Source organism: Nannobrachium achirus (genome assembly GCF_963921795.1).
Source record: "Nannobrachium achirus genome assembly, chromosome: 15".
In the NCBI taxonomy this organism is placed as follows: Eukaryota; Metazoa; Chordata; class Actinopteri; order Myctophiformes; family Myctophidae; genus Nannobrachium; species Nannobrachium achirus.
This window is the reverse complement of record NC_137822.1, coordinates 17,900,042-17,925,879: the sequence shown is the minus strand read 5'-3', so window position 1 is coordinate 17,925,879 and position 25,838 is coordinate 17,900,042. Positions and strand designations below refer to the sequence as shown.

The window sequence follows — 25,838 nt, the reverse complement described above, 5'->3', positions numbered from 1 at the left end:
TGCTTTTGAGTCACTATGGAAACCTCTTCCATGAGGTTTTAGGGACAAGATTGAACTGGCAGTTATTCAGTGATGGCTGGCAATTAGTCATGAACAAGGTAGGAAAATCCTGTAAAACTGTCAGTGTGAGAGAAGGCAGTTATCTGTATGTCCCTGTACACAGTAGCTGTTATTACAACAATCCTGGGGGGGGGGGGAATGAAGCTGAAGGGCTTTCTTGGACCGTCAGTGCATTATGGCTTGTAGGAAAAGTAAATCTAATTTTGATGAACTTTGAATTATGAAAGTTTTGCTCACCTTTCATTGTCAGCCAGTAAGTTATGAAATGTTAAAAATGATTCCTGTGACCTTGATTCTCCTCTATCATGTCATAAAGCTAGTTTAATGTCCTCTCCCATAAGTAAAGTGTTAACTGCAACTCATCCAGGATTCAAATCAGGACTCCCACGGGAGACCAAACATCGACCGCTCAAGTCAAGAGGGAATCCTTTGCCCTGTGGGCTTATTCAGTCAGGGCAACTTGTCAACCCGTTGTCTTACCCGACAGGGTCTAAATTTCTCAATGAAAGAACCCCGTAGATGTGCTAGTAGTTACATAGATTACATACAGATTGATTAAAATGAACTTTTCTTCTAGACTGCAGCTTTGAGAGCTGAATGAGAGATGCAAGTGTGGATGCAGCACAGCCAGCCAGCTGAGGCACAAGTCTGGATTCAATTAAACACAATATGATCTTTAGGTTTTTCCACTGACCCCCAAACACATAAAACCCTGACACAACTGCAGCACACATGTCAGCCGCAGAGTCCTCAACACAGTTCCCAGACTGTTCTACCATGAAAAGCCCTCTTGTCTGCTTGATTCCCTCCCTGTGGTGACTCCATAGTGCAGGTTAAAGCACAGTGCCTGCAACAGAGTTATAGGCCTATGCATACTGGAGAAGGTGGCAGATTTCTTGACATTTTGGTTAATTGGTTGCAATAAAAATATTACCATTTGACACATTTACAAATATTATGGACAATAATAGTATTTTGAAATTATATGCAAGAAGTCATTAGTAATATCAATGAGACTAAATATGGCCAGTCTGTGATGCCAGTCGTCTATGACGTTCAGAACACATTTGGCTTCCATGATAAAATGAGTACTTCTGTGGCCAATTGTGTGCATTCAAAGTCATGACAGATCCAGTGGTTTGCAAGATTAGCCACAGAGAACATCTCATAGATGGCTAGCTTCCTGTAGAACCACATTGTAAATGCCACACAAAAACATTACTGTAATACATTATCTGCCTCAATTTCTTTATTTCAATATGTCTCTATTCTAAACAAAATATACAGTATATTGCACAAATATAAACATTCCTTGCCACGTGTTACTGTTACACAAAATGTTTATTGATCTTTCCATAACATAAAGTTGTATATACTGTCAATAGATGTACCTTAATACAGATTTCTTTTGTATAAAGCCAAGTCCACACCAATGCAACTCCTTGCAACATGCAACTACTTGCAACCATTATCCCCAATGGCAGTTGCAAGGAGTTGCATTGGTGTGGACTGGCCTTAAAACCGTTTTGTGCAAGGAGTTACATTATGACTATTGGTGCGGTCTGGCCTTAAGATCCAACAAAAACAATGAACATGGGACATGCCTCCCTCCTCTAAATTAATTGACTGATTCTGGTCTCTCAATACACAATATTCAATGATCAAATTAAAATATAAGAATAACTTAATTGTCAGTCGGAGGGGGCATTATTGCAATTTTCTTCCCTTTCCTCATTTTGGGGTCTATATGTCCTTCCTGACGTTTTTTCCTTGGAGGTTTTTTAATGGCAGTCTTTTTTGGGGTGACGTCGCCCTTTTTGGATCCTCCAGAGTCCTCTTCCTCAACGTTTCTGGCTTCTTTGTTTGGCACATCTACTGCTGGTAAGCTGCCAGCTCCATGCTCGGGACTTGGCTTCTTTTTCTCTGTGTGAAGGTGAGATTGACTGCTTTGCTCACAGATGTCACTTTCACTTTTGTTTAGACTCTGAGTCTTTTCTTTCAGCTGAGCAGTCAGCAGGGATACTGCCTCTGAGTTAATGTGTGGTTGGATCACGTCCCTATTCAATGAGCAAGGGCTCTTTGGTACAGAATCATTACTATTGGTGGCTTTCCTGTCAGAACGAAGGTTGCTTATATGTCTGAGAACATTTTGCACTGCTCCGTTAATGTGTTCCAATGGCAGTATGTGTTTAGAGGTCATATTTGCTGCGGTTGGGGAAGCATCATCTGTACCAGTTGTCTCCTGAGGACTTACAGATTGTTGTTTGTTGTTTTTTTCCCTGGAGGTCTTTGTTTCATGTATAATTGTCTCTACCCGAGCTGTCTTATCCGGTTTGGATTCCCTGGATCTATGGATCCAGGACACCTTGGGCTTGGTGGATGGATCTGGTGGCTGTGGTTTAACCCTCGCTGCAGGTTTAGATTTCCCCATTTCTTTATCATTGCTCTCCGTGTCTTGATCATTACTAAACCGTAGAGGAACCGAGGGCTGTGACCTGCTGCTGGTGGACTCTGATCCACTGCAGGATGCTTCACTCTCGGATGCTTTCTGGCAGGAAAGCTCATTGGGGCTGACAAAGGCTGGTTCAACCATATCTAAGTCATCAGGCAAGGTTTCCACTTCAGAGATTCCACCATCATCCTCTAACATTGTGGTCTCTGTTGTGTTGAGCCTATCTTGTTTCTTTTCTTCTTTTTCTATGGACGGAAAGAAAAAATATACTCATTCCCAGCCAAATATTATTTTATCCTCTTTTCTAGGAAGTCCCAATCAGCCAGATCATCTTTCATCATCTTTTATCACATTCTGTTAACACCTGTTTTTTTTTGATTGATTGAAGAATTTATTAGAGGATTGCAATAGAAACAAGTACAGTTTCATGACAGTACAAATCACTGGTACAAGGTCAACTAAAAGGAGATCCTAGAAAGCCGAGGCTTATTTCCACAGGAACCACACTTTAAGTATCTCATATAACATTGAAAGACAGACGGATAGAACATAGTACTTTATCTAGGACAGGGGTTCCCAAACTTTTTTTGTCTCAGGGCACCCCATGAATACTGTTTTAATCCAAGGCACCCCTACATTATAATTTTCACTCCCAGCACCAATATATTTATAGCATATCGTCGTTGTCGGGTGGAAACCTTGTATGTCCAAAACCGCTCATTTCGTATTTATCATCTATAAAATGTGCTAAACTAGTGAAAACAGCAGATCTACAAGCACACAACGCCTCGCAACGAGAGGCGTTGTGTGCTTGTATGATGAAGCAGGGCAAAAGACGTACACATTTGAAACTTGGAGATACAAGGTTTCTGCCCAACAGTGACGATATTTTAGTGATTATGTTGCGAGGAAAACGTTGAGATAATAGCCATTTTGGTTTGAACTGACTGAAAGTAACTTTGTACTTCAAGTTTAAAATTATACCAAATAAATTCCAAATAATATCAAATGATCTTGCGGCACCCCTGGACTGCTATCACGGCACCCCAGGGTGCCCCGTGCACTTTGAAAACCCCTGCTATACAGCACGTAATGTTGCGTGCGATTTCAAACTGTTTTCAAAGAGACCACATGACTTCTTGTGTCATACATGATCATTTCGGGCCGTGTCACAGGCACACAGCTTATTAGAACACCTTGGCACACCTCCTCTGCCGCCATCAATCATTAAACCAACAATCAATCAATCAATCAATCAATCAATCAGGCACACATAGACATCAAAAAGGGGCTTGAGCCCCTGCCCTTTTACCCGTCTGTAAAAAGTGCCCTCTCCAGACCATGAATGCAGTTTTTACTATGGTGAAAGAAATGCAAATGCCCCTCTTTCCATGCCATACCTGAAGGCAGCATTCAAGAGAATTGCCTTGTCCAAACTCTCCTGAACTTGAATGCAACATCTTATGTTGAGAGAATTGCCCTCTCTGTGTAGAAATCCATGCCGTTACGCCACATTTCCAGTATGTACTTGATTATGCTTAGTTCAGTGTGGTATCAAGCATCGAAAATAGCCAACCTCCAAGCTCAGTACCTACTGTACCTACCTACCTACCTACCAACTTACAGTACCTACCTACCTACCTACCTACCTACCAACTTACAGTACCTACCTACCTACCTACCTACCTACCTACCTATTATTGTAGCATTCTACACAGCGACACATGTCTGATAAGTGGATGGATGGATATTCCATTAGATATTCTATATACAGTAATTACGTCATCACACAATGACATCAAAACATTGTCATCACAACAAATGTAATTGTCCTTTAAATGCAATTGTCCAATTAACAACGTGTCATTCAACAACGTTTTCCAACTAATTGAGCTGTCCTTTAACAACGTATCCTGTAAAATAGTTGCACTGAATCACAGCGGTGCTGGAGTGTGAAATGACTCACTGGACGATACATCTGAAAGGAGGACCTAAGAAGTTCTACCATGCTCCTGTGGTAGTCGGACACAAGCTGTACTCATTTGGAGAATACAAGGACTACATGAAAATCAGAGACCAGATTGAAGTACATATCTTCAACACATTGTCTTTGAGTTGGAGTGCGTTGCCCCCAGTGACAAACGGAAGAGAACAAAGTCCCATTGAGGTTCCCTCTAGGCGCGATGGCCACACAGCTGTGCTGGTAGAAGAAATAATCTACATCTGGGGAGGAGGGCATAACGGACATTACTGCAATGTGCTTTATGCCTTTGATGTTGACACCCACAGCTGGTTCAAACCCAATATTTCTGGGTTTATTCCAGGAGCAAGGACCTTCCACTCAGCCTGTGTCCTGGAGAAGGTCATGTATGTGTATGGAGGCACCCGGCTGACTGGACGGACTAATGACATGTACACGTTGGACACCACCATAATGGCCTGGACTTTAATTAACACCAGAGGAACTCCACCAAATGCTTCACTAGGTCGCTTTGCCACCATCATTGGGACAAAGCTGTTTGTATTTGGGGTCAACAACATCATCGGAGTGTTTGACACAGAGACCAACAGCTGGCTGAGTTTGCCTTCTGGACACCTTCTCCCAGAAGAACGTTCATGTCATTCAGCCTTTGCCTACAATGGAGAGCTGTACATATTTGGTGACCAGAATGGGAAGCAGTGCTTCAATGATCTGTGGAAATTCAGTCCAGAGACCTTTTCCTGGAAGCAGGTTAAGCCCAAGGGGAAAGACCCCTGTAGGATGCGTGGGATGTGTTGTTGCATGGTGGGAGATTGTGTCATTGTCTTTGGAGGATACAATAGCAAATCTTTCATCACCGATGACCTGTACATCTTAGATCTAAGTCCTAGCCTGAAGACGTTATGCAAGCTATCAGTTATTCATTATGGTCTGGATAGGTCTGAACTCCCACATGACATCAGGGGGGAACTGGCAACGATGACTACAGACAGCAACACGACAGCCCCCTACATTCCATAAACCAGGGGTTCCCAACGTTTTTTGAGCGGTGGTCACACCGTCTCCATAGCGTGGCCGTGTGTGTATCCGTCTATGTATGTGGGTGGGTGGGTCCGTATGTAGCCTAAGTACCCCTGGTGACCAGAGAGGTGCTGTTGAGTCTAGTCTGCCCTGAGCATCAACTGCAATACCAGTGGTGGCCTGAGTGACATGGATGGATGGATGGCTCTCTCTCTCACACGCAAGCAAGCACCCCCCCCCCCCCCCCCCCCCCCATATATATATATATATATTTTTTTTATTATATATATTTTTTTAATATCTTTTTTAATATTTTTTATTATAATTATTATTATTATTATATATTTGTTTTGCTGTTGCGCAGCCTCCACGACCACCGCTCAGTTCACACAGGTGTGATTTTTTGTCTCAGGGAACCCCATAAATATTATTTTTTTAATTGGAGGCACCCCTACATTATAATTTTCACTCCCAGCACCTTATATTTATAGCATATTGTCGTTGTCGGGTGGAAACCTTGTATGTCCAAAACCGTTCATTTTATATATTGTATCAAAAATGTACTAAACTAGTGAAAACAGCCGATCTACAAGCACACAAAGCCTCGCAATGTGAGGCGTTGTGTGCTTGTAGATCGGCTGTTTTCACTAGTTTTGTGAGATGGTCTTGTATGATGAAGCAGGGCTTTGCTTTACCAAAAGACGTACACATTTGAAACTTGGAGATACAAGGTTTATGCCCGACAGTGACGATATTTTAGTGATTATGTTGCGGGGAAAACGTTGAGATAATAGCCATTTTGGTTCAAACTGACTGAAAATAACTTTGTACTTAAATTTTAAAATGATACTAAATATTTTTTCAAGTGTCACATTTGTATTTGTATTTTTTTAAATAAATTCTCAATATTATCAAATTATCTCGCGGCACCCCTGGACTGCCGTCACGGCACCCCAGGGTGCCCCGTCACCCACTTTGAAAACCCCTGATCTAGGATAATATCAATTTCAAAAGCAGAAAAAGCACAACATCAAATACAAAGGCAGAAAAAAGGGTGGGAGCATGGGGGCTTAGTCTATTTACAAGTCACGGGTAGCAGCCGCCTGAAGGTGACTTTTCATACCGATTTTGAAGGAGGCTAGGGATTTGCTCTCCTTTAAGGCTTGTGGGAGGGCGTTCCACATGTTGATGGTGTAGCAGGAGAACGAGTTAGAGCCTTGTTTAGTGTTAAATCTAGGTTGACGATGATTAGTGGAGATGCCTCTGGTGTTGTGATCATGAACATCCTTGACCTTTAAGAAGTAGTTTGTCAGGTACATGGGTATCTTGGAGGTGTAGTGTATCTTGTACACCAGGCCCATTGCAAGATGCTGTACTCTGTCAGCTACTTTGAGCCACCCCACGCTTTTGTGGTGATGATCGGTAAGGTGGGCCCGAGGAGGAAGACCAAGCACGACCCTAATTAGTTTGTTCTGGGCTGTTTGGAGCTTTAACTTTAAGGCAGCTGGGGCATCGCGATACCAGACAAGGACTCCGTAATCAATGAGGGGCCCAATAAGAGCACCTTCTAGTGTCTTTCAAGATTTAATATTGATCAGCGGGGCAACCATAGGTGACCATAGCTGAGTGGTTAGGGAGCCTGCCTGGGGAACCAGTTCCCCTGGTTGTCCCTGGTTCGATTCCCGGTCAGGCAGCAATGTGTCAATGTGTCCCTGAGCAAGACCTTAACCCAAAATTGCTCCCCGAGCGCCGAATATGGCTGCTCACTGCTCCTAGTTGTTATAGGATGGGTAAAATGCAGAGATAAATCTCACGTATGTGCAAATGTACGCGACAAAAAACGTCCCGAAGGCGCGGAACCATATTCTATTCTATTCTATTCAACCCTTTGCAAGAAACGAATTTGTTGGTTGACTTTATTGATTACCTTGGTAGTCATTTTTTCACTGGATAGGTTAGCCTCCAGGATGCAACCCAGGTAGCAGATGTGTTTTTTTCTTTCTGTCACCTACTTTAATTGTGAAGTTCTCAACTTGGCTAAGTTTCTGACTAGATCCAAAGAGGATACATTCAGTTTTACCTAGGTGAATTGAGAGTCTGTTGTCATTGAGCCAGGTGCAGAGGGATTAATTCAATAGGTACAGATATTTGACTGCACAGGTGTTAACAGAATGTGATGGAATATGGTAAAAAAAGATGATGAAAGATGATCTGGCTGGCTGGGAGTACCAGGAAATTAGAATTGGCTGGGAATGAGTTAAGGGGTTAGTAGTAGTAGAATTACTTTGTTAGACTTTTTCCAATAGGGTATGTATATAAAGCTATTACATCAATTCTAATATGATACCACTCTGATTGAATGAAATAGCCTATGACCTTGACTTTTCAAAACATTCAATTTGACAAAATCAAAATGTTTTCGAGCTATAAAATAGGATAACTTGCATGACCAAGTATGTGCTTGTGGTTATCAATTTGGTTCTCTCATTACACATTTTGTTAAATAAGGTCTTTGCCTTCTCCAGAAGGTCCAATTTTAATAGTAAATTTCAGCACCACAAAACCACTGTAAGTAAATACTTACTTAATAGCAGCCTTCAGATTTTAACCTACGGTATGTTACATTTAGTACATATTTCTATGAATGCATATACATACATCTCTTGCCAATGAATATAGAAATTGATAGACTATCAACAGTGAACATGAGAATGAATGATTATGGGATGTGTTTATAAGAGTGAATAGTCTCTCAGCAGTTATCCTCAACAAGCATCTCTCAAGGTTCTATAGTAGAAGTGTCAAGTAAGAGTTAGTAATCCAAAGGAACATACAGAGTCAAAGCAGTATATAAAGTTACATATGAAATTGGGCTTTTCTTCTCAATCATAGTCATATAATCATATATTCACACACTATGATTGTGCAAATGCTACTTGGATGATATGAAGACAATATGTGGGCCTATCAATTTGCCTGTTTGAGTTTTTGGGCTGGTGGAGGGATTTCTTCCTCTCTGTTTTCAATTGCTCTGCTATGTCAACTGTCCCTGCTGCGCCCAATAAACTGATTTGGCACATCTTACGACCTTCTCCTAATAATGAATTTCTTCTATTGCTCATGTCCTCATTTTGAAGGGTGTAACTTCCTGCTCGATCCAGATTAGGTCATGCCAAGACTAAGACCTCTGCAACAGAGTTTAGTTAGTTCAAAACCATTTGTGCTACGGGACAAATGAAGCTGAAGTTGTATTGAAGTTGAAAGTTGAAGTTTATTTGCCAGACAAAATATATAACTATTATAAGTATCATTACTTTTGTAAGAACCTCAAGTACTGTACATCTTAGATAAGATGGTACCAGAGGAAACAAAGATCATTGATTGTAAGCACTAACATCCTGTGCAATTCCAGAGATCCAGAGATAGTTTTCACTTCATGAATTCTTTCCGTTGCTTTGATGACAGGATATGACTAGTTCTGCATTTGTTTATAGCTTATTTTAATTAGGTTAAAATGTCCGAATTATCTAAAGGAATATCTCAAACAAACCTAGTTTCAGAAACCATGAATCTGTTCTAGTTAGTAATGTTATAAAAGTAATGTCATCATCATGATCATTATAAATATTCTTTTTAAATGCAATTCTTTCCTTACTGCTTTACTCTCTCTACATTCCAGCTAAATTATAATAGCAACTGCATGCTGCAACAAAAAGAACATGGGACTTTCAACCTGGCATCCCTATTTTGGGCATGTGATTATAGCATAAAAGCGTTTCAATATATTTTTCAATTAAAAACAATAGCGGATATACAAGCTCACAACACTTCACAGCGTTGTGGGCTATTTTTACTATTTGTCATACAATGAAGTATACAGCTTACAGTAAGTAGTTAATCCTCCCTCACTCACCGTCAGGAGCGGTGTGAACAGGGCGGTCCTCTGTAGTCTCTGCTGAAGAAGAGTATGAACCTCTTGGAGATGACGATGGAGAGGTTTCCACTACAGATGGGGGCTCAATGAAACTGCAGTCAAAGGTGTTTTCAGGGTCGCGGTGTGACACTGGAGAATAACCAGCATAGACACATGTTAATATAACTTTCATATACTGTACATCAGTGATTCTCAACCTGCGGGCCAGGGTCCACTGTGGGCAACGAGGGTGGCCACATGAGGCAAGTGGGCCCCCAAATATTTGCCAAAATACTAAAATTGTAATGATAAATATATGTAGAAATGTAAAAGAAAATCATGGTATTTATTTTTCTTAAAACCTTGAAAACCTTCTTTGTGGTGCCAATAAACAGGAGCTATACTATGTACACTATTGTTGCTGTCTGTTGGAAACCTCATACTGTATGCACAAAACTGTTCTTTATTCATTATCAAAACACAATTGTGAAAATGCTGTGAGCTTGTAGGTCTTCTATTATCACTTTTGGGTGACACTGTATATTAGTTCCATTGATTCAAATTGATTGGTTGATTGACCATTAAAATAAACATGTTCTGAAAATGCACGCGGCTCGCCCATCTGACCACTTTTGAGATTTTCAAGTGGGCCCCGATCTGGGAAAGGTTGATAACCAGCACATTTGTTTGATAAACCCATTCTCTTTTATAGATTGTATATTTGATGGAATTGACGCACACTTTTGATCAGTTACTGCTGTCCATTTAACACTTACTATCTCCAAGCCCCAGTCCCCCTCTTCAAGAGGACAGAAATTGCAGCCAGGTTGGGGTAATTTTACCACTTCCTGTTAGTGGTCCACTGGGGCCCTTGTTGGAATGTGTTTGCATTTTGTCAGTGTGTGTGTGTGTGTGTGTGTGTGTGTGTGTGTGTGTGTGTGTGTGTGTGTGTGTGTGTGTGTGTGTGTGTGTGTGTGTGTGTGTGTGTGTGAAGGGGATGGGTTGGGATATTGGGGCTGGGGAGAGTTCTATCTCTAGACGGTGGTTGGCAACAAAATGGAACAGAAGATAAGATACAAAAATAATTCATGAGAAAGTAACACATACCTAGAATTTTGGGCAGCGTCTGCCTTCTCAGTGGGACACAGGGCAATTTGGAGCTTATCCTTGTGAATCCTCCACAAAGTCTTCGCTTTGCTTTTTTCTCAGAGCTTATAGGTTGTATAAAAACAGAAAAAATACATTTCATTCTAAGCATATACAGTATGCAACATTCATAGACCTTTTAGACTTTGTTGTAATGGAAATCTTGTATTGAGGATTTAGATGTATGCATGGAAAAACAATTTTTTGTGTTTTTCTTTTTTTCCTTGTTTGTGCTCACCCGTTGAGAGTGTTTCGTCTGCAAACACAGCAGCAGCAGAGAAGTGACAGGAGCAATATTAAAAGAATGGTGACCAGCACACCCGCTGCCATTACTCCCATCCTCTGGTTTGGCTCTGGAAGGTCATTAACGTGGTTAACGCTATACCATTAATTCCATACAATATATTATTATTGTGCAGGGTAACTTATTGTCATCAGCAATATTGAAGGAGTTGCTTTATGAATAAATATCTTACCTAGATAGCATGCTCCAGACACAGGATTGCAGTTATTCTCGTGACAGGGACAGGTTTGAGCACACTTAATCCCATATTTACCAGCTGAACAGGTCAAATTGCAGCTGCATATAAAAGACAACGAGAGAAAATACATTTACTTGAAAACAGTCATCTTTTCCATTGATTATATTTATGTATCCCACCCTTTCACCAAAATAACTTACAAGATTCCATGGAAGCCTGCATCACATAGACATTCCCCTGTTACGAAGTGGCATGTCCCATTGAAGCAGTCCTTACACTTATTGGCACAGTTATCTCCATACATTCCATCGGGGCACTTAATCTCACACCTATCGAGATGTAAGGCAGAATTCTGAATACTGTATACTACAAACATTGACTTCAAACCTACAATATAAGCATAGTCCCTATTGAGCACAATAAGCACTAAAAAATTATTACTTGCTAGTCACTTACAAGAACACAGATATAATATAAGTGTTTGTGTGTGTGTGTGTGTGTGTGTGTGTGTGTGTGTGTGTGTGTGTGTGTGTGTGTGTGTGTGTGTGTGTGTGTGTGTGTGATCATTTTATGATTTAACCAATACATTTTCATACCGGTCACCCATCAAGCCAGGGTTGCAATGAGGGCATTTTCCATCAATGCGGTTGCAGAAGTGACCATCTTTACACGGTGGGCACACATCATGACAGTTTTCCCCAAAGAATCCATTGGTACACATCTGATCACACCTGGTGCCATTCCAACCACGTTCACATGTGATGCACCGTCCCTCTGTTACTTTACAGGGTTGCTGACCTTTGCAGTGCCCACACCTGGATAAAAAGTTATATTTTTAATGTACATTATACATTAAAATATAACAACAAAATCAGTATGGATACAACAGCAAGACTTTTGTCTGACTTAGGGGGCGTGATTGAGTGAGTTGTGTAGTCCATAACTATGTTACATACATTATGGCCACAGTCTTTACAGAAACATGTATTAATGTAATATTGAAATAATGGAATGATTTCAAATATGTCACACTTTACCCTGAGCTACTACACAGTACACACCTGTTACGACAGTTCTGCCCATAGAACCCAGCTGGACATGGCTCTCTGCAGAACTTTCCCCGAAACCCCGGTCTGCAGGTGCAGGAGCCATCCGCCTGATTGCAGCGTCCGTGAACACACTGGCACATGCGCTCACACTGGGTTCCCCAAAGACGCTCTCGACACTTGCAGCGGCCAGTAAGCTGCTCGCAGGGAGAGCCATTGCATATGCACTGGGCATTACAGGTACGTCCGTACCACCCGGGGTTGCAGTGACACTGGCCCGAAACCATGTCACACGCGGAATTGACACTGCAGTAGCATTTCTTTGCACACTGTTTACCCCAGAAGCCTGCGTAGCATGTACACGCACCGGTGTCCTGGCTGCAGGTGCCCTTCTGGCAGCCACAGGCTCGCTCACAGTTTGGCCCCCAGCGATTGTGGTTACAAGTACAGGCTCCTGTAACGTCATCACACTGTCCATTTGGATGGCAGGAGCAGTGACTCTTACAGTCAGGCCCCCAAAACTGTTGTGGACATTCTGCAGGCAAGAATATAGATAAATAAATATGACCCACTTGAAATCTAAATATCTTAACCACATGAACTATAGGCAAACATTTGATGGAATCTACAAGCTCACAATGTATTGTGTTGTGACACTGTGTGAGCTTGTAGATCTATTATTTTCACCAGAGGGGACCGAGAATAGAAACTAGTGGACCCCAGTCAATAAAGTATACAGCGTTTAAGTGGTTAATCTAATGTATCAAACAAATCTCAAACTTTTGAACATTGAAGATCTGAGTTGACCATGCATATAATAACAATATTATAATGATCCAGGGTATTGTTAGAAGATACTATATAAATATATATTGAAATATAAACAGATGATTAAATATCAAGTCATCTTACTCATATCACAAGTGGCTCCAAAATAACCATGTCGGCATCGACACTCATTCGGACGCACACAGACTTCATTCTCATTGCAGGTGAAATTTCCTTCACATATTGCTGGAAGAAAGTAAAGGGAAAACTTGGTCTAATTATGTCAAAATAGACATAATTTCCTATAGGCTAATACATTGGTACAAGAATGAGTCTTGTGGAATCAAGAAATAATTTGAATTTTAGTTACCTATTAAGCATTCATCTCCTTGCTCTCCCCAACCATTGCAACACTGGAAATGCCTAGATCTGTGAAGAAACAAAGACTAGTTACTGTACTAGATGTTGCATAGGCTATAGAAAAGGAATAATACAATATGAGCAAAATCAATTAACTTTGAAACTTAACTCTTGATATCACATTCTCATACTCAGACAGACCATAAGCCACTTTAACAGCATATAATACACTAATTATTGACAGATTAGGCTATTATGAATGTTGGAGTAATGAAAACCATGGGATAAACATACATAGGCCTACTAATAATAATAATTATTATTATTATTATATTGCACTTTACATTTGAAACAAATCTCAAAGTGAAGAATAAAAACCATTTGCATAAAACAACAACACATCTAAAAAGAAAACAAACAACAAAATAACATTTGGTGAAACCAGAAAAGCAACCCGATAGGCTACTTCATAATCTCCAAATTGAAAATGTAGCTACTCACGCAGATTCGCAAACATTTCTACCTCTGGGATTGAGTCCTCCTTGGCAATGGATGCAACAGATTAGGATGCTCAGTAAATACACAGAAATGTTTATGTTACACCTTTCCATGACATCAGAAATAGCATCATTGGCGTAAAATAAAAATCTAATTAAATAACAAGTCCAAATGACTGAACAGAGAATTGTCCCTACACATTCGTCAAATACATTCCAAAACACAGAAGTAGACTGAAGTGAAGAACCCCTCTGCTCGAACTCCCCGCCCCGCTGTAAAACAGCCATCCAATGGTAGTGGAAGACTGCGTGGCAAAGAGCTATAAGATCCGTGGTCTCACTCACTGCCATCCCAAATAAACGCAACGGTATTGCAGCGCGACACCGTCGTTTGGTCTACGGCGAAGTATAGAGTAGTTATTTACCTAAAATAACATTGTTGCATTACCTTCACTTTACTCCGACTGCGTGGTCCAATCTTTTTTCTCCTTCCTTTGCAGCTTGTGTAAATAAATAGACATGTATGCTTGCAAGGTAACAATTTGCCGATCCTACTATGGCTTGAAATGACCCCGTTTCGTGATATTAATAGTTATTTTTCAAATAATAATATAACTTGTGATAAATTAATAAAACAATATTATCAGTAGGCTCAGTCATATTTGTCTTAACTCTGAAGAGAATGATAATCATAATATTGAAGTAGGGCTGCTTGCTGTTGCCTCTTTTGTCCAGTAGGTGACACTAAAGCCTAATTTATACTGTGTCAAATAAGTCCCAAACAGTACACATTAGTACATAACACAGGTGACTGTGAAGGTGTGTGTAATAATAAAAAAAAAATTAAGACTAGCAAATAAAACGAATCAAGCTCCTTTGGGTTCCCTGAAGAGTCTCTAAAACCTGCCCCCAAATTGTGGACTGTTGATCATTACTTCAGGGTCCACCCTGAAGTAATGATCAACTCTATGCTTCCAACTTTAAATTAGTAATTTGCTAAAGACAGGGAATATTCAGGAAATTAACACATGGTAGAAATATAAGATGACAGCAAGATTCAATGCATCAGACTCATGTGTCTTTATTTACATGTCAGGGGACCATACAGAAATAGTATGCAAACTATGCATGAAAAAACATCCAAACTCACACAGTACATTTATTGCAAATCTAATCAAAGGTGAGTCAACGATGCAAAACTGTAAAAAACTGTACATAGTGATCTAAAAATAAAGGCAAGGGATAAAAGCACTAACTTATATTCTGAAGGTTTTGACATTTCCATTTTATACAATACCAAGGGCTTGTGGTAAATGACTGCATCTGGGATCAGATTTGAGGCATCAACCATTTCAGGCTCCATGGGAGAAGACATGACAAATGATTAAAACAAAGATTATTCGGGATAAAAAACAAAAAACGGTGAAATTGTGTCTTAGATCTTGCGTTTCTTCCACTCTGGTGCCTTGTCATCTTCCTCCTCTTCCTCCGGTTCTTCCTCAAAAATAGACACCGGCTGTGTCCTGATGGGAGACAAATAAATAATATGTGTATATTTAATCTGATTATTTGTTTATTCATATCTAATTACATGATACATAGGCCTATATTTAGATCAACTAATTGTTCATACCTTATGCTAACCCGGTCAGTCTAAGTGCAGGCAGCCTATTTACTACGGTATATGCCCATGATACTTCTGCCTGTACTTACCGTACATTTACTAATGGTCATACGTTGTGCAAACACAGCCAGCCCAGCTGTGACTCACTTGAAATATTATATTTGTTAATCTTATTTGTAATTTTAGTGATGCCCTACTACTACTTTTGTATCTGTCTACTGTCACCTGTATCTGTGTTTCATGCTTACTGGAGGTGCTGTTATGGCAACTCATTTCCCTCAGGATCAATAAAGGTCTACCTATCTATATGTAGTTGTTGTGCAGCACAAATAAGAGTTCTAATTGAGTCCTGTTGGGATTATCATGGAATAAAATGCCTGTAAACATACTGCAGATGGAGGAGAGTTGTACAAGACAAATGAGACACACTGTATGTGGAGAAGTGTATGTGAGTGAGACAGAATTGGATGCATTTAATTTACTGGATACAGTTAATTGGATATTTCTATTGATAAGAGTACAGTAATAAGGTCCTACTTTGTGTATGCTGGTGCAACCCAGTAAGGGTTCTCCGCTGCCTCTTTGGCGTGGCGTAGGATGGCTTCCCTAGGATTGCTGTCATCGGTTTTATCAAGAGCAATGCTCTTTACAATGTGTGAAGACAGAGTGCCACCATGAGCTGCCACGCGGCCACCTCGACCTGTTGGGGCACAAGAACACTGGATTAGATTAAAAGACAAAGTGACTTTGAGTAAGCACGCCTCATTCTTTTACCTTTAGTAAGCATGCATCACTCTTTCACTTCGAAGTAAGTATGACTACTCTTTTGCTTTGATTCAAAACAATTTGCATGTCTGGCTGTAGTTTCTACAGTTACAGTCTTCAACTGCAACATTATAGCATAATATCAAAGTATTCATTCATCATACTCCAGCTGAGTACAACTGTAACATTAGTGACAGAAAGCTTAATAACAGGGAGTGGCTGTAGTAGTTATTTTATACATTACCAGGTCCAGACACAGGGGGTTCAGGCTTGTGAGACTTCATGGGATCAAGTCTATCCTTCTCAAGTTGTTTTCTGGTGCTGCGCTGACGGGCTTCTCTGAACATAGGCAGAGCATGTGCTGGACAAATGAAACAAAGAGACACATTAACCATTTAATCTCTATACTTTGTACAGCAAATAGCGAAAATAGGTTATCTACAGACCCATGTGTGTCGCATCATAATGCGTTGTGAGCCTGTAGATCTGCTATTTTCAAAAAATGATTCATACATAAATCCATCAAAACTTACGTGTGATAATGTAATCTTGTGTCAATGTCTCTGCTTGTCTCTCCTTCCTCTTGCTCTTCACAACACACAACTTTGCCCCTCTGCAAAGGCAAAGGTCGGTTTAGAATGCTGCTATTTTAGACAGTCATCCAAGACACTAAAAATACAGAATCCATGGAAACTAATTTACCTGTGGCTTTTGTCCTTGTCATAGTAAACTTTAGCCAGTCCGTTCCCAGTGCCTACCATGATCTGGTTCAGCTTTGGATGCCACAAACAGCGGACAACACTCTGGAATACACACAGTGAGACAGATAACCATGAGCTACAGTTGTGAAAAATTTATGGTAACTGATGCTCTGGACAAGATCCTTGACGGACATGAATGAACCAAGTGTACTATTCTAGCATTAACATGATTGACTTAACTGAATCAACAAAATCCTTGTACACGAAAGAATTTGGTAAACCTAGGCTTAACTAGTAATTTTCCATAAAACTACAGCAGGTATCCAGGAAATCTTGACCAACGAAAAACGTGAAGTAAGATGGTAAGTTCTATAAGTGACTGGTAACCTAGATCATCAGGATCTTATAGTCTGCAAATAATAGTTCATAAATATTCAGAACTAGAGTACCTATCAAAGCACTGTAGTTATGAAAGACTAGAGTTAGTGGTGGCTTTGTTTGATCTTTTAACCTTTCCTAATGCTAAAATCATTCAGCTATTTTGAACTGAAACAAAGGAGGTGGTTATTGTGATTAACGTGCTGTATCAGGGATTCTGTGGCCTAACAGCAGCTGGGTTACAAGAAGATACACCAGTAGACAGATTTATAAAGATAAATATTGCAGCAAACATTTAAAACTGTAATTGTTCTAGTTGTTTAAACTCACTTTGCTGTTGAGATGTTACACTTAAAGATCTGATTATTTAGTTTTGTTATTATATGGTTTCCAGGACACAGTGTGAACCCTCTACATGTTTGGTCTATCAAATCAACCAGTTGAAAAACATTTTGCAATGTGCCAGTTGTGGAAAGGATTTTGAGGGAGAACTCACAGAATTGGTGACTTCCATTTCGTAGACATTTTTGAAGGAGACACGGTCAAAGAAAACCAGTTTCCCACTGCCCTCATTCTTTTTTACTGAGGTTCCTGTTACTATCAGCTTGTCGTCTGGGCTAAAGCAACAGTCAGTCCTGATGGTGAAATAAATGCAATTAGTTAATTATTGATATTTCACACTGTATTGCAGCAAAGCATATAAAATAGAGGATCAATAGCACCAAAAGAAAAAAGAAAACTGTCTGAAAATGTACTTACATAGAGAAGTAGCTAGTCAGCCCAGTGGCTACATTCAGAGGTGACTTGAACTTGCGTATGTCCCAGATCTTCAGTGTGTCATCACCTGGCACAAACATACAGTAGATAAATAATAGATTCATGGGGGCAAAGAGAGAATACTGAGACCTACTTCAGTGAGTAAAACACTAAAAATTAGTTAGAGTAGTTAGTTACACTGAAGGATTCTGCTCAATATCTACAGTGGTTTTCAAACTTGTTGTTCCCAAATCAAAATCTCATGGAACACCTTTATTTATTCCAAACATTATTCACAACGCATTGCAACGGACACATTGTGGATAAAAACAACATAACAAAAAGTAAAATTAATTAAGCATTGCCCTCTCTCCTATAATGACGTGCCCAAAATAGAGAAACCAGGTTGTATGAAACTCTACATTTTCTCTTTGTGTAAAATATGAGTCGTTTCACCACTTTGGAGGTGGCCATAACAGGGGTGACTTCAGTGAACAGAGCTGTTGCTGTATGTAGGCACATTATTCTTGTAAGCTTTGTAGGGAATAGGGATAAGGTATTCCTTACCTCCACGTGAGGCCAGAATGGTACCATCGTATGAGAAGGCGACGCATGATGTATCTGTTCCTGGAGCATGAGCCTGACGGCAATGGAACTTAGAGTGGACCTGGAGAGAAGAGGATTAGGGTTCATTGATTGAGATAATGAAGCCATAAATACAAAAGGACTAGATTGAGAAAGCAAGCAGATCACTAACTCACCACTGAACTTGAGCAAATTAGATTTAGACTGACTATTATATCATCAAAACCTTTGACATAACATTTGCAAAGTACCTCTACTGGGCATGCTCCAAAAGTAGCATTGGCATGTGCCGTTCCGCCGCGGTATGCGGCAACATGTGCCAAAGTGGCATCTCCTGTTCCAAAGTTGGTAGGTGTAATAGTGTAATAAGTGTTATAAGTGTTATAGGTGTAATGCGGAACAGCACATGCGACAGCGGAACGGCACAGGCCAAATGCCACTTTTGGAGTTCGCACTCCCTCTATGCCCCTTCACAAATCGTTCCATTTCATCATCTATAGCAGGGGTTTTCAACAGGTGGATCGTTAAGTTATTGCACGTGGACCATGATCATGCATTTAGTAATGAAGGAAGAGAAGATTATTTTTCCTTCCTCCACGGAACAGTGCATTAATGACCTGGTGACCTATGATGACGCGCCAAAGTGGTCAGTTACTGGAAAGTGGGAGGTCAAGAAATTCCACAGAAAAGGGAGTTAGAATCGCAAGAAGGGGATGCTTTTTCTCCCACACCACACCTATTAATTAGTGCGGTTGCTATAGGCAACACACATTCCTAGAATTACTCCTAGAAAGTCCTTCTTGCACTTCCGTAAAAGTGAAGCTTTTGATCAGTCATGCTTCACACACTGTTGTCACTGTCATGCTTCACATGACATCACAATATATAATATACGTAAATGCTAAGCTCACAATCAGTTGAAAACCCCTGATTTATAGACCTGCATGCATTACTCACTTGCATTCCACAGTATAGAGTAGACTAGACAGACTGAGCTACTGATTCTGCATCACAGGCCCATAAGACAAACATACTCACGGTCAGGTTTCTATCCCATATCTGGATGCTTCCATCCTGGCAGCCTGCAGCAATGAGCTTGCCGTCACGGCTGTACGTACAACATGTGGGGATGACCTTCTTTCCCTGGAAAGAGCGTGGTTTAAACACAGACTTGTGTTGCTTTTCTGAGCTGAGGTCCCATGTGCGCACAGTGCTATGGACAGAGGAGGAACATTTATTCAGTCTTCAGTACCACGATTCAGGAATAAACAATAACTACCACAGTTATCACAGAGAAATACAAACAATATGTCCAAATCATGCCTAGTTGGCTACTCTACACAGTAACGGCAAAGGTTTTTTAGTTGAGCTTTAAATAACCTTCCTTTTCCGTTTCTTTTAATGTATATTCTTTTTCATTTAATTTCTGCCTCTAAAAGTGGGACCATTGTGCTCTTTTATGACTTGTATTCTTGGTCTGTACTTTTGCCCTTTTAAATTTTTTATATCTTTTACCATACTATGTATTTGTATTCTGTAAAGCATTTTGGATTGCCACAGTGTATGAAATGTGTTCTATAAATAAAGAATGCACTGCCTAACAGAGGAGACAGAATAGTAAATCACGTCAAAAATGTCCCTTCTTCTGCTACAGAAATAATACTCACCCATCATTAGAGCAGGTCATAAACTCTTCTTTAATCTTTGGGTGCCAGGAGCCATCATTGAGCATAGCAGCATGACCCTGAACAAAAGTAGAGAAAAGAAGATATAATCGATCGTTGCAGCCCTATTAGTGTCCATCAGGTGCATGCATGGCATTGCATGCATGACAGACATCTCAAGTCAAGTCAGTGCTACTTTTGACGTGCCTTTGTGTTGACCATATCGACAATGTACTGGTCTCCCTTCACACACTCCATGACATTGAATCCATCACGGTCCAGAACTTTAGCTTGGGCGTTGCCGGACACCACTAAGATGACATCGCCAGTGATGCTGTACTGTAGAGACTTGATCTGATGGCTGATAGGACATAGATAACAAACATACAGGAGATGTGATAGGATACAGATAAATAACACACAAGTGCTGTCTTTTTGTGTCTGGTGGAAGACATCTACTAGCTGTAGATGAGCACGTCAAAGATTTACATTTATATTTTATATAAAGTTACATAGTTTTCAAAAACAAAACAATTACTGCTGTGTGGAAGTAGTACAGTAAAATCAGTCCCTCCAGAAAAACATGATTATGGGATCACATTTCAATGCATTAACAGCCAAATGGCACAGATAATGCTGAGGTACATTTTCTTTCAAAAAGGGAGCATATTCAGTGTAATAATCGCACATTTCTGAGCAAAATACACAACATAAGAGTATGGGTATATGTATTACTTTGTTGCAAGTTGCATTAGTAATGAATAAACATATTTTCTTATATAATAATACAGTGGTAATAATGCATTAATCTACCAAACCATATGACAAATTAACACATTGAATTTGCAGTAGCGACTCACCATTCACACGGTGTTAGGGATCTAAAGGCCTGAAGGGATTGGTCCATCCCTGCAAAGTCCCAGAGCCGGACACTGTAGTCGTATCCTCCACTCACCAAACGAGCTCCAGAGGGATCCAAGGCTAGGGCTGATACCTAGGGAGCAGGCACGTGCACACATAGACATGACCTTTTATTCGTCTGTAAAAAGTGCCCTCTCCAGGAATGCAGTTTTTACTATGGTCAAAGAAATGTGAATGCCCGAGTCTTTCCATGCCATACATGAAGGCAGCCGTACGCCACATCTCCAGTATTGACTTGATTATGCTTCGTTCTGTGTGGTATCAAGCACTGAAAATAGCCGACCTCCAGCTCACAACGCAGATCTGCTATTTTCACCAAAAGGCCCTTTTAGAAATGTCAGGCCCGGCCTCGCTAACATTCTCTGCACGTCCCTGATAAGGAGGCAATGACTTCATTTACTAATGACAGTCTGTTTGTGGGGTCAAGGTTTATCATACATTTATTCAGTGACAGTGGCCCTATAACAGCTGGAAAGAAGGCAAAAAGACTAGCAAACCTTTACAAAATGTCATCACCTATTTTTATGGCCTCCTAGAAAAGCTAATACTTGTTCTCTTGAAAGGATGAAACATTACATTAATTCAGTAGTTTTCAATATGCAAATAGAGGTAAAGCAACGTTATGTTTTGCATATACTTACAGTTTTGTTGCCATGCTGTAGCGTGATTTCATGGGAGTTAGGAATCTTTTTTATTGGGTCCTAAGAGAAATAGAAAAAAGGTGCACCAACATAAAGATCTAAGCTAGGACTGAATCATACATGATATTATCATGAGGATCAATTTCCAGTGAGTCAAAGAATACTTACATCATCTTCATCCTCTTCATCACCATCGTCATCATCATCATCCTCATCATCCTGAGCTGTCTGGCCCGTGTAACCTGGCGGTAGAGGTGGACCGACTAGCTCGTCATCATCATCATCGTCTTGAAGTGCAAGTTGGGGGGGCGCTGGTGGTCCGATAAGCTCTGACTCGGAGTCTGAGTCACTGTCGCTGCTGCTACTGCTCCTACTTTCCATATTTCTGTAGGAAATCACAACAGTCAGGAAATGACATACAGTTGAACAGGAACTTAGGGCTGTCACGATTAGACGTTTTACATGACAATTAATTCTCACTCAAATGATTGCGATTGATGATTTAATTGTGTTTTTGCCGTTGACACTACATTTCTGTTGGGCTTGTAGGCTTTGAAGTTGCACATGACAGATATGACACAACCTAAATATACAAAGAAATTACTGACATATTTGACTTTATACTTAAAAAAGAACATTGATAGTGGAAATAGCCGATCTACAAGCTCACAACGTGTCGCATCGCGAGCTTGTAAATCTGCTATTTCCACTATTTTTGAAATCTTTGAAAAAATATGAACATTTATGACAAAATAACTGCGATTATGTCAAATAAATGTGATTAGACGATAATGTAATAACTGTGACAGGCCTACAGGAACCTCAATCAAGCAGCTAGGTAGCAACTCAAAGCAGGAGCCACGTTCACTGTAACTACCTGGACGTAGAAGCTGGCGCTTTGTCTCTCTTCACAACACCTGAAGGCCTGGCAGAGGAGTCCATGTCTTCGTCTTCCTTCTGCCGCCCTTCTGGGGAAGGAAAACATTCGGCATAAGAGCAAAGGCATGACTCAAACTGCATTAAATTATGCTTATATCATGTTTCTTTCCCAGGCTTGTTGAACAAACCTAATACACGACTGCTCCTCTCAATAGCTGTTCTCCTAGTTTGTTCAAATATAGCATCCACGTCAAATGTACGGGCCTTCTTCCCTGAAAGGGGGGAAAAAAGGTAGCATGAGACAGCACTTTCTTAGATGAAACTGAAAGATCTTTGAAGATTAAATTAAATGAGCACGTCAAGATGATGTCAGTTCTCGCTGTAAATGGTGGTCTGTTCATACCAAATCCAGAGAAGCCCATCATCGAGGCCATGTCCGCATCACTGGCATCCGACACTGCAAGAAGGAACAGGTTTAATTTGTTCTCAAAATAGGGATGGCTAACCAGAACTATATCAAAACCGATATTTAGAACCAAATAATCGAGAAGAACTTTTTATTTAATATATTTTGTCATTACATATCAACTACTCTACACAGGGTGAAACAAATATTAACTTGTTATAATCGACTAAATCTATTAGTCTGGTTAACTGAGTAACCAAGGAAAAAGTTTTAAGTAGGTCAAAGTGTAGGTAGAGAATTGTGTCCCCGATTGTCTGGGAGGGAGGAAGCATCAAAACGTCTGTGGTTTCAACAGTTAAATGCAGCTTTGTGTTTCTGGGAGAAATGCAGGATGGGAAGAAGTGGCCACAGTGAAAATGGTCTATTGACTCCATTCTAAAGACAGTCCACCATGTAGTTGTCTCAAACACAATTCTTTGGAACAAAGAAGCCACAAGGCATGAACTATTAGAAAGATACACCATAAAATCCTTGGTAAAAAAATCACACCCGTGTGAACTGAGCGGTGGTTGTGGGGTGGGGGGGGGGGGGGTGGGGTGTGTGTGTGTGTGTGTGTGTGTGTGTGTGTGTGTGTGTGTGTGTGTGTGTGTGTGTGTGTGCGTGTGAAGAAAACACAGCCTGTGTGTGACTGCCCCCTCCCCCTGTGTGTGTGTGTGTGTGTGTGTGTGTGTGAGAGAGAGAGAGTATTGCAGTTGATGCTCAGACTAGACTCAAGAGCACCCTCTCTGGTCACTGAGTGGTAGTTGAGGCTACATACACACATACATACACGGATACACGGATACACACACGGCCATGCTATGGAGCGGTCTACCACCGCTCAAAAATAAACAACAACATTCATTTATGGCTGCATAAATGGCTGACTGCAGACTTTAATACGAGTCTGCTGCCGAGACTACAAGAACAGTTTAATAGAAATACTTTTCAGTAATAACGACACAGCGAGATGGAATAACACGAATCAAGGATTATTTAAAAATCTTTAACGAATTAATACAGATTCTTAAAAATGTGTGCATTTCGGGCATGGTAATGTTGCGGCGAAATAGCTATAGCAGCAGCTAGCCTGAGAGCTTCACATCCATTTCGTTTCAGTTTCAGCCAACGTTAGCATAGTAAACCAAACATCACTGGTATGTAACAAAGGGATACAACAAGACACCGAAACACAAAATAATATAAAAATTACTAACTCCTTTCCATTGGTTTGTTGTTCCCCTCCATGATTATTTCCCAGAATGCACCATAGAGAGAGCTATTTCCTCTACGTGTGTTTAGACGGTTGGGATTCAATGGAAAGTGTATTGCCGCCACCTACTGTTACTGGAGTGTGGACCACCAGGGAGATGCTTGGTAACAAAACTAGATTTTTTATAGGCCTAGCACATTTAAAAAATAAAGTATTACATTCAAATAAAGAACAAGGCATACATGTGACATGTTTGATTGATATAACCGCTGGTGCAGGTCACAAGCGTTATTTTTTTTTTGAGTGACGTTGTTGACGTTGTTATGATAGAACAAATGCATTTTTGCAGATAAGTGAGATATGATTTTGTTATAGACTTGTGGTTTTAACCCTACATTCAGCAGATCTATAAGCTTGCCATGCGTAGCAACTTGATTCATTGTGAGCTTGTAGATCTGCTATTTTCAGTGAAGAGTTTGGTTTAGAGGGAAAAAAGAGGAGAGGAATTATAGAGCCCTGTGGTGGGACCCCGAGCAACAAAGTAGGCTATATAGGTTACTGTATAGTGGTTAAATCTAGGGCTGCCCTATAGTGGTTAGAGCACACTAGCCTAGCTGCAGCTAGACATCCACATGTTAAAACAAGGAGGGGATGTAGCTGCATTAGTATATGGCTGGCCCCAGCCCCAGGCGAAGAGCACACACCTTTTGTGTGGTTGGCCATGGTTCAACCGTTCAAACCTTGCCTGTTGATTGCTACAGGTTTCAAATGGGTTCAAGTTTCCTGAGGAGGCCTGTCTGAAGCCTGTCCTGAACGGGAGCATCCAGACGTAAAAAACAAATGATGATGATGATAGTGGTTAAATCTATACCTCACGTGGCATGTGACGAGCTATCAAATGGCTATAGCCAGTTATATTTACACACCAGAACATGAACATGTCATAGGCTACTGAAAGGACATTTGAGGTAGGCTACTCATAGTCCATGGTCCAACAACATAGCCTACATGCAACTGTCCATGGATCTTTCAAAAGAAATAGCCTACATTTTCTAAGAAATTAGAATTATTATTAACATTCTGACTAATTAATTATTAATTGCAACAGAACAAGTATGTATGTATTGTTTGATTTCTTCAAATTATTATCTGTATAAAAGAATACAAAAATAACTAGGTAAAGTCAAATGTAATAGGCCTATTATAGGCTACATATTGTCCAAGGCTACAGCCTAAAGAGGTACCGTTTTACTGTAATGATACAGTATGACTATATGGAGAAGAAGAACATATTGATTTAAAAGTTAACAAATAAAGTGTTATAACTGCATAATGATAGAACTGCTTGAGGCCTGAATTGCGCCTTACACCATCTGATGTGCACTAAACTCACATATGCATGGCTACAGTGCACAACTGTAGAATAAGTTATAATAAGTTATCCTTTCAGACTATACTATTATTTCATCCATCTTAGAGGGCCTCATAGGTAAACATTCTTGCGGCACTACTCCTCCCAGTTTTTGCGGGACGCGCTTGGG

General features: G+C 40.4%; 2 protein-coding genes across 3 annotated transcripts; both read right to left on the bottom strand.

Moving 5' to 3' along the window:
* Positions 1–1,744: 1,744 nt before the first annotated feature.
* Positions 1,745–15,100, bottom strand: LOC308299652 (scavenger receptor class F member 2-like; the record flags this gene model as incomplete). The annotated part of the gene is made up of 11 exons (XM_080743444.1): positions 1,745–2,757; positions 9,427–9,576; positions 10,534–10,637; positions 10,811–10,925; positions 11,049–11,152; positions 11,255–11,383; positions 11,651–11,869; positions 12,116–12,635; positions 13,013–13,114; positions 13,239–13,297; positions 15,018–15,100. 11 exons carry the CDS (start codon positions 15,098–15,100, stop codon positions 1,745–1,747), a joined length of 2,598 nt encoding a protein of 865 aa, XP_080599570.1.
* wdr70 (WD repeat domain 70) lies at positions 14,853–24,330 on the bottom strand. 2 transcript variants are annotated; one of them, XM_080742501.1, is made up of 18 exons: positions 24,302–24,330; positions 23,043–23,096; positions 22,828–22,911; positions 22,638–22,728; positions 21,929–22,145; positions 21,761–21,820; positions 21,059–21,192; positions 20,406–20,559; positions 20,202–20,278; positions 19,573–19,747; positions 18,517–18,616; positions 17,953–18,037; positions 17,690–17,828; positions 16,817–16,917; positions 16,648–16,727; positions 16,359–16,475; positions 15,887–16,049; positions 14,853–15,248 (listed from the first exon to the last, which is right to left on the bottom strand). In XM_080742501.1, exons 1-18 carry the CDS (start codon positions 24,309–24,311, stop codon positions 15,161–15,163), a joined length of 1,929 nt encoding a protein of 642 aa, XP_080598627.1. In that variant the 5' UTR covers positions 24,312–24,330; the 3' UTR covers positions 14,853–15,160. The 2 variants fall into 2 exon arrangements, with proteins under 2 accessions (XP_080598627.1, XP_080598628.1); XM_080742502.1 differs by having other exon boundaries at positions 22,638–22,725.
* Positions 24,331–25,838: the final 1,508 nt, after the last annotated feature.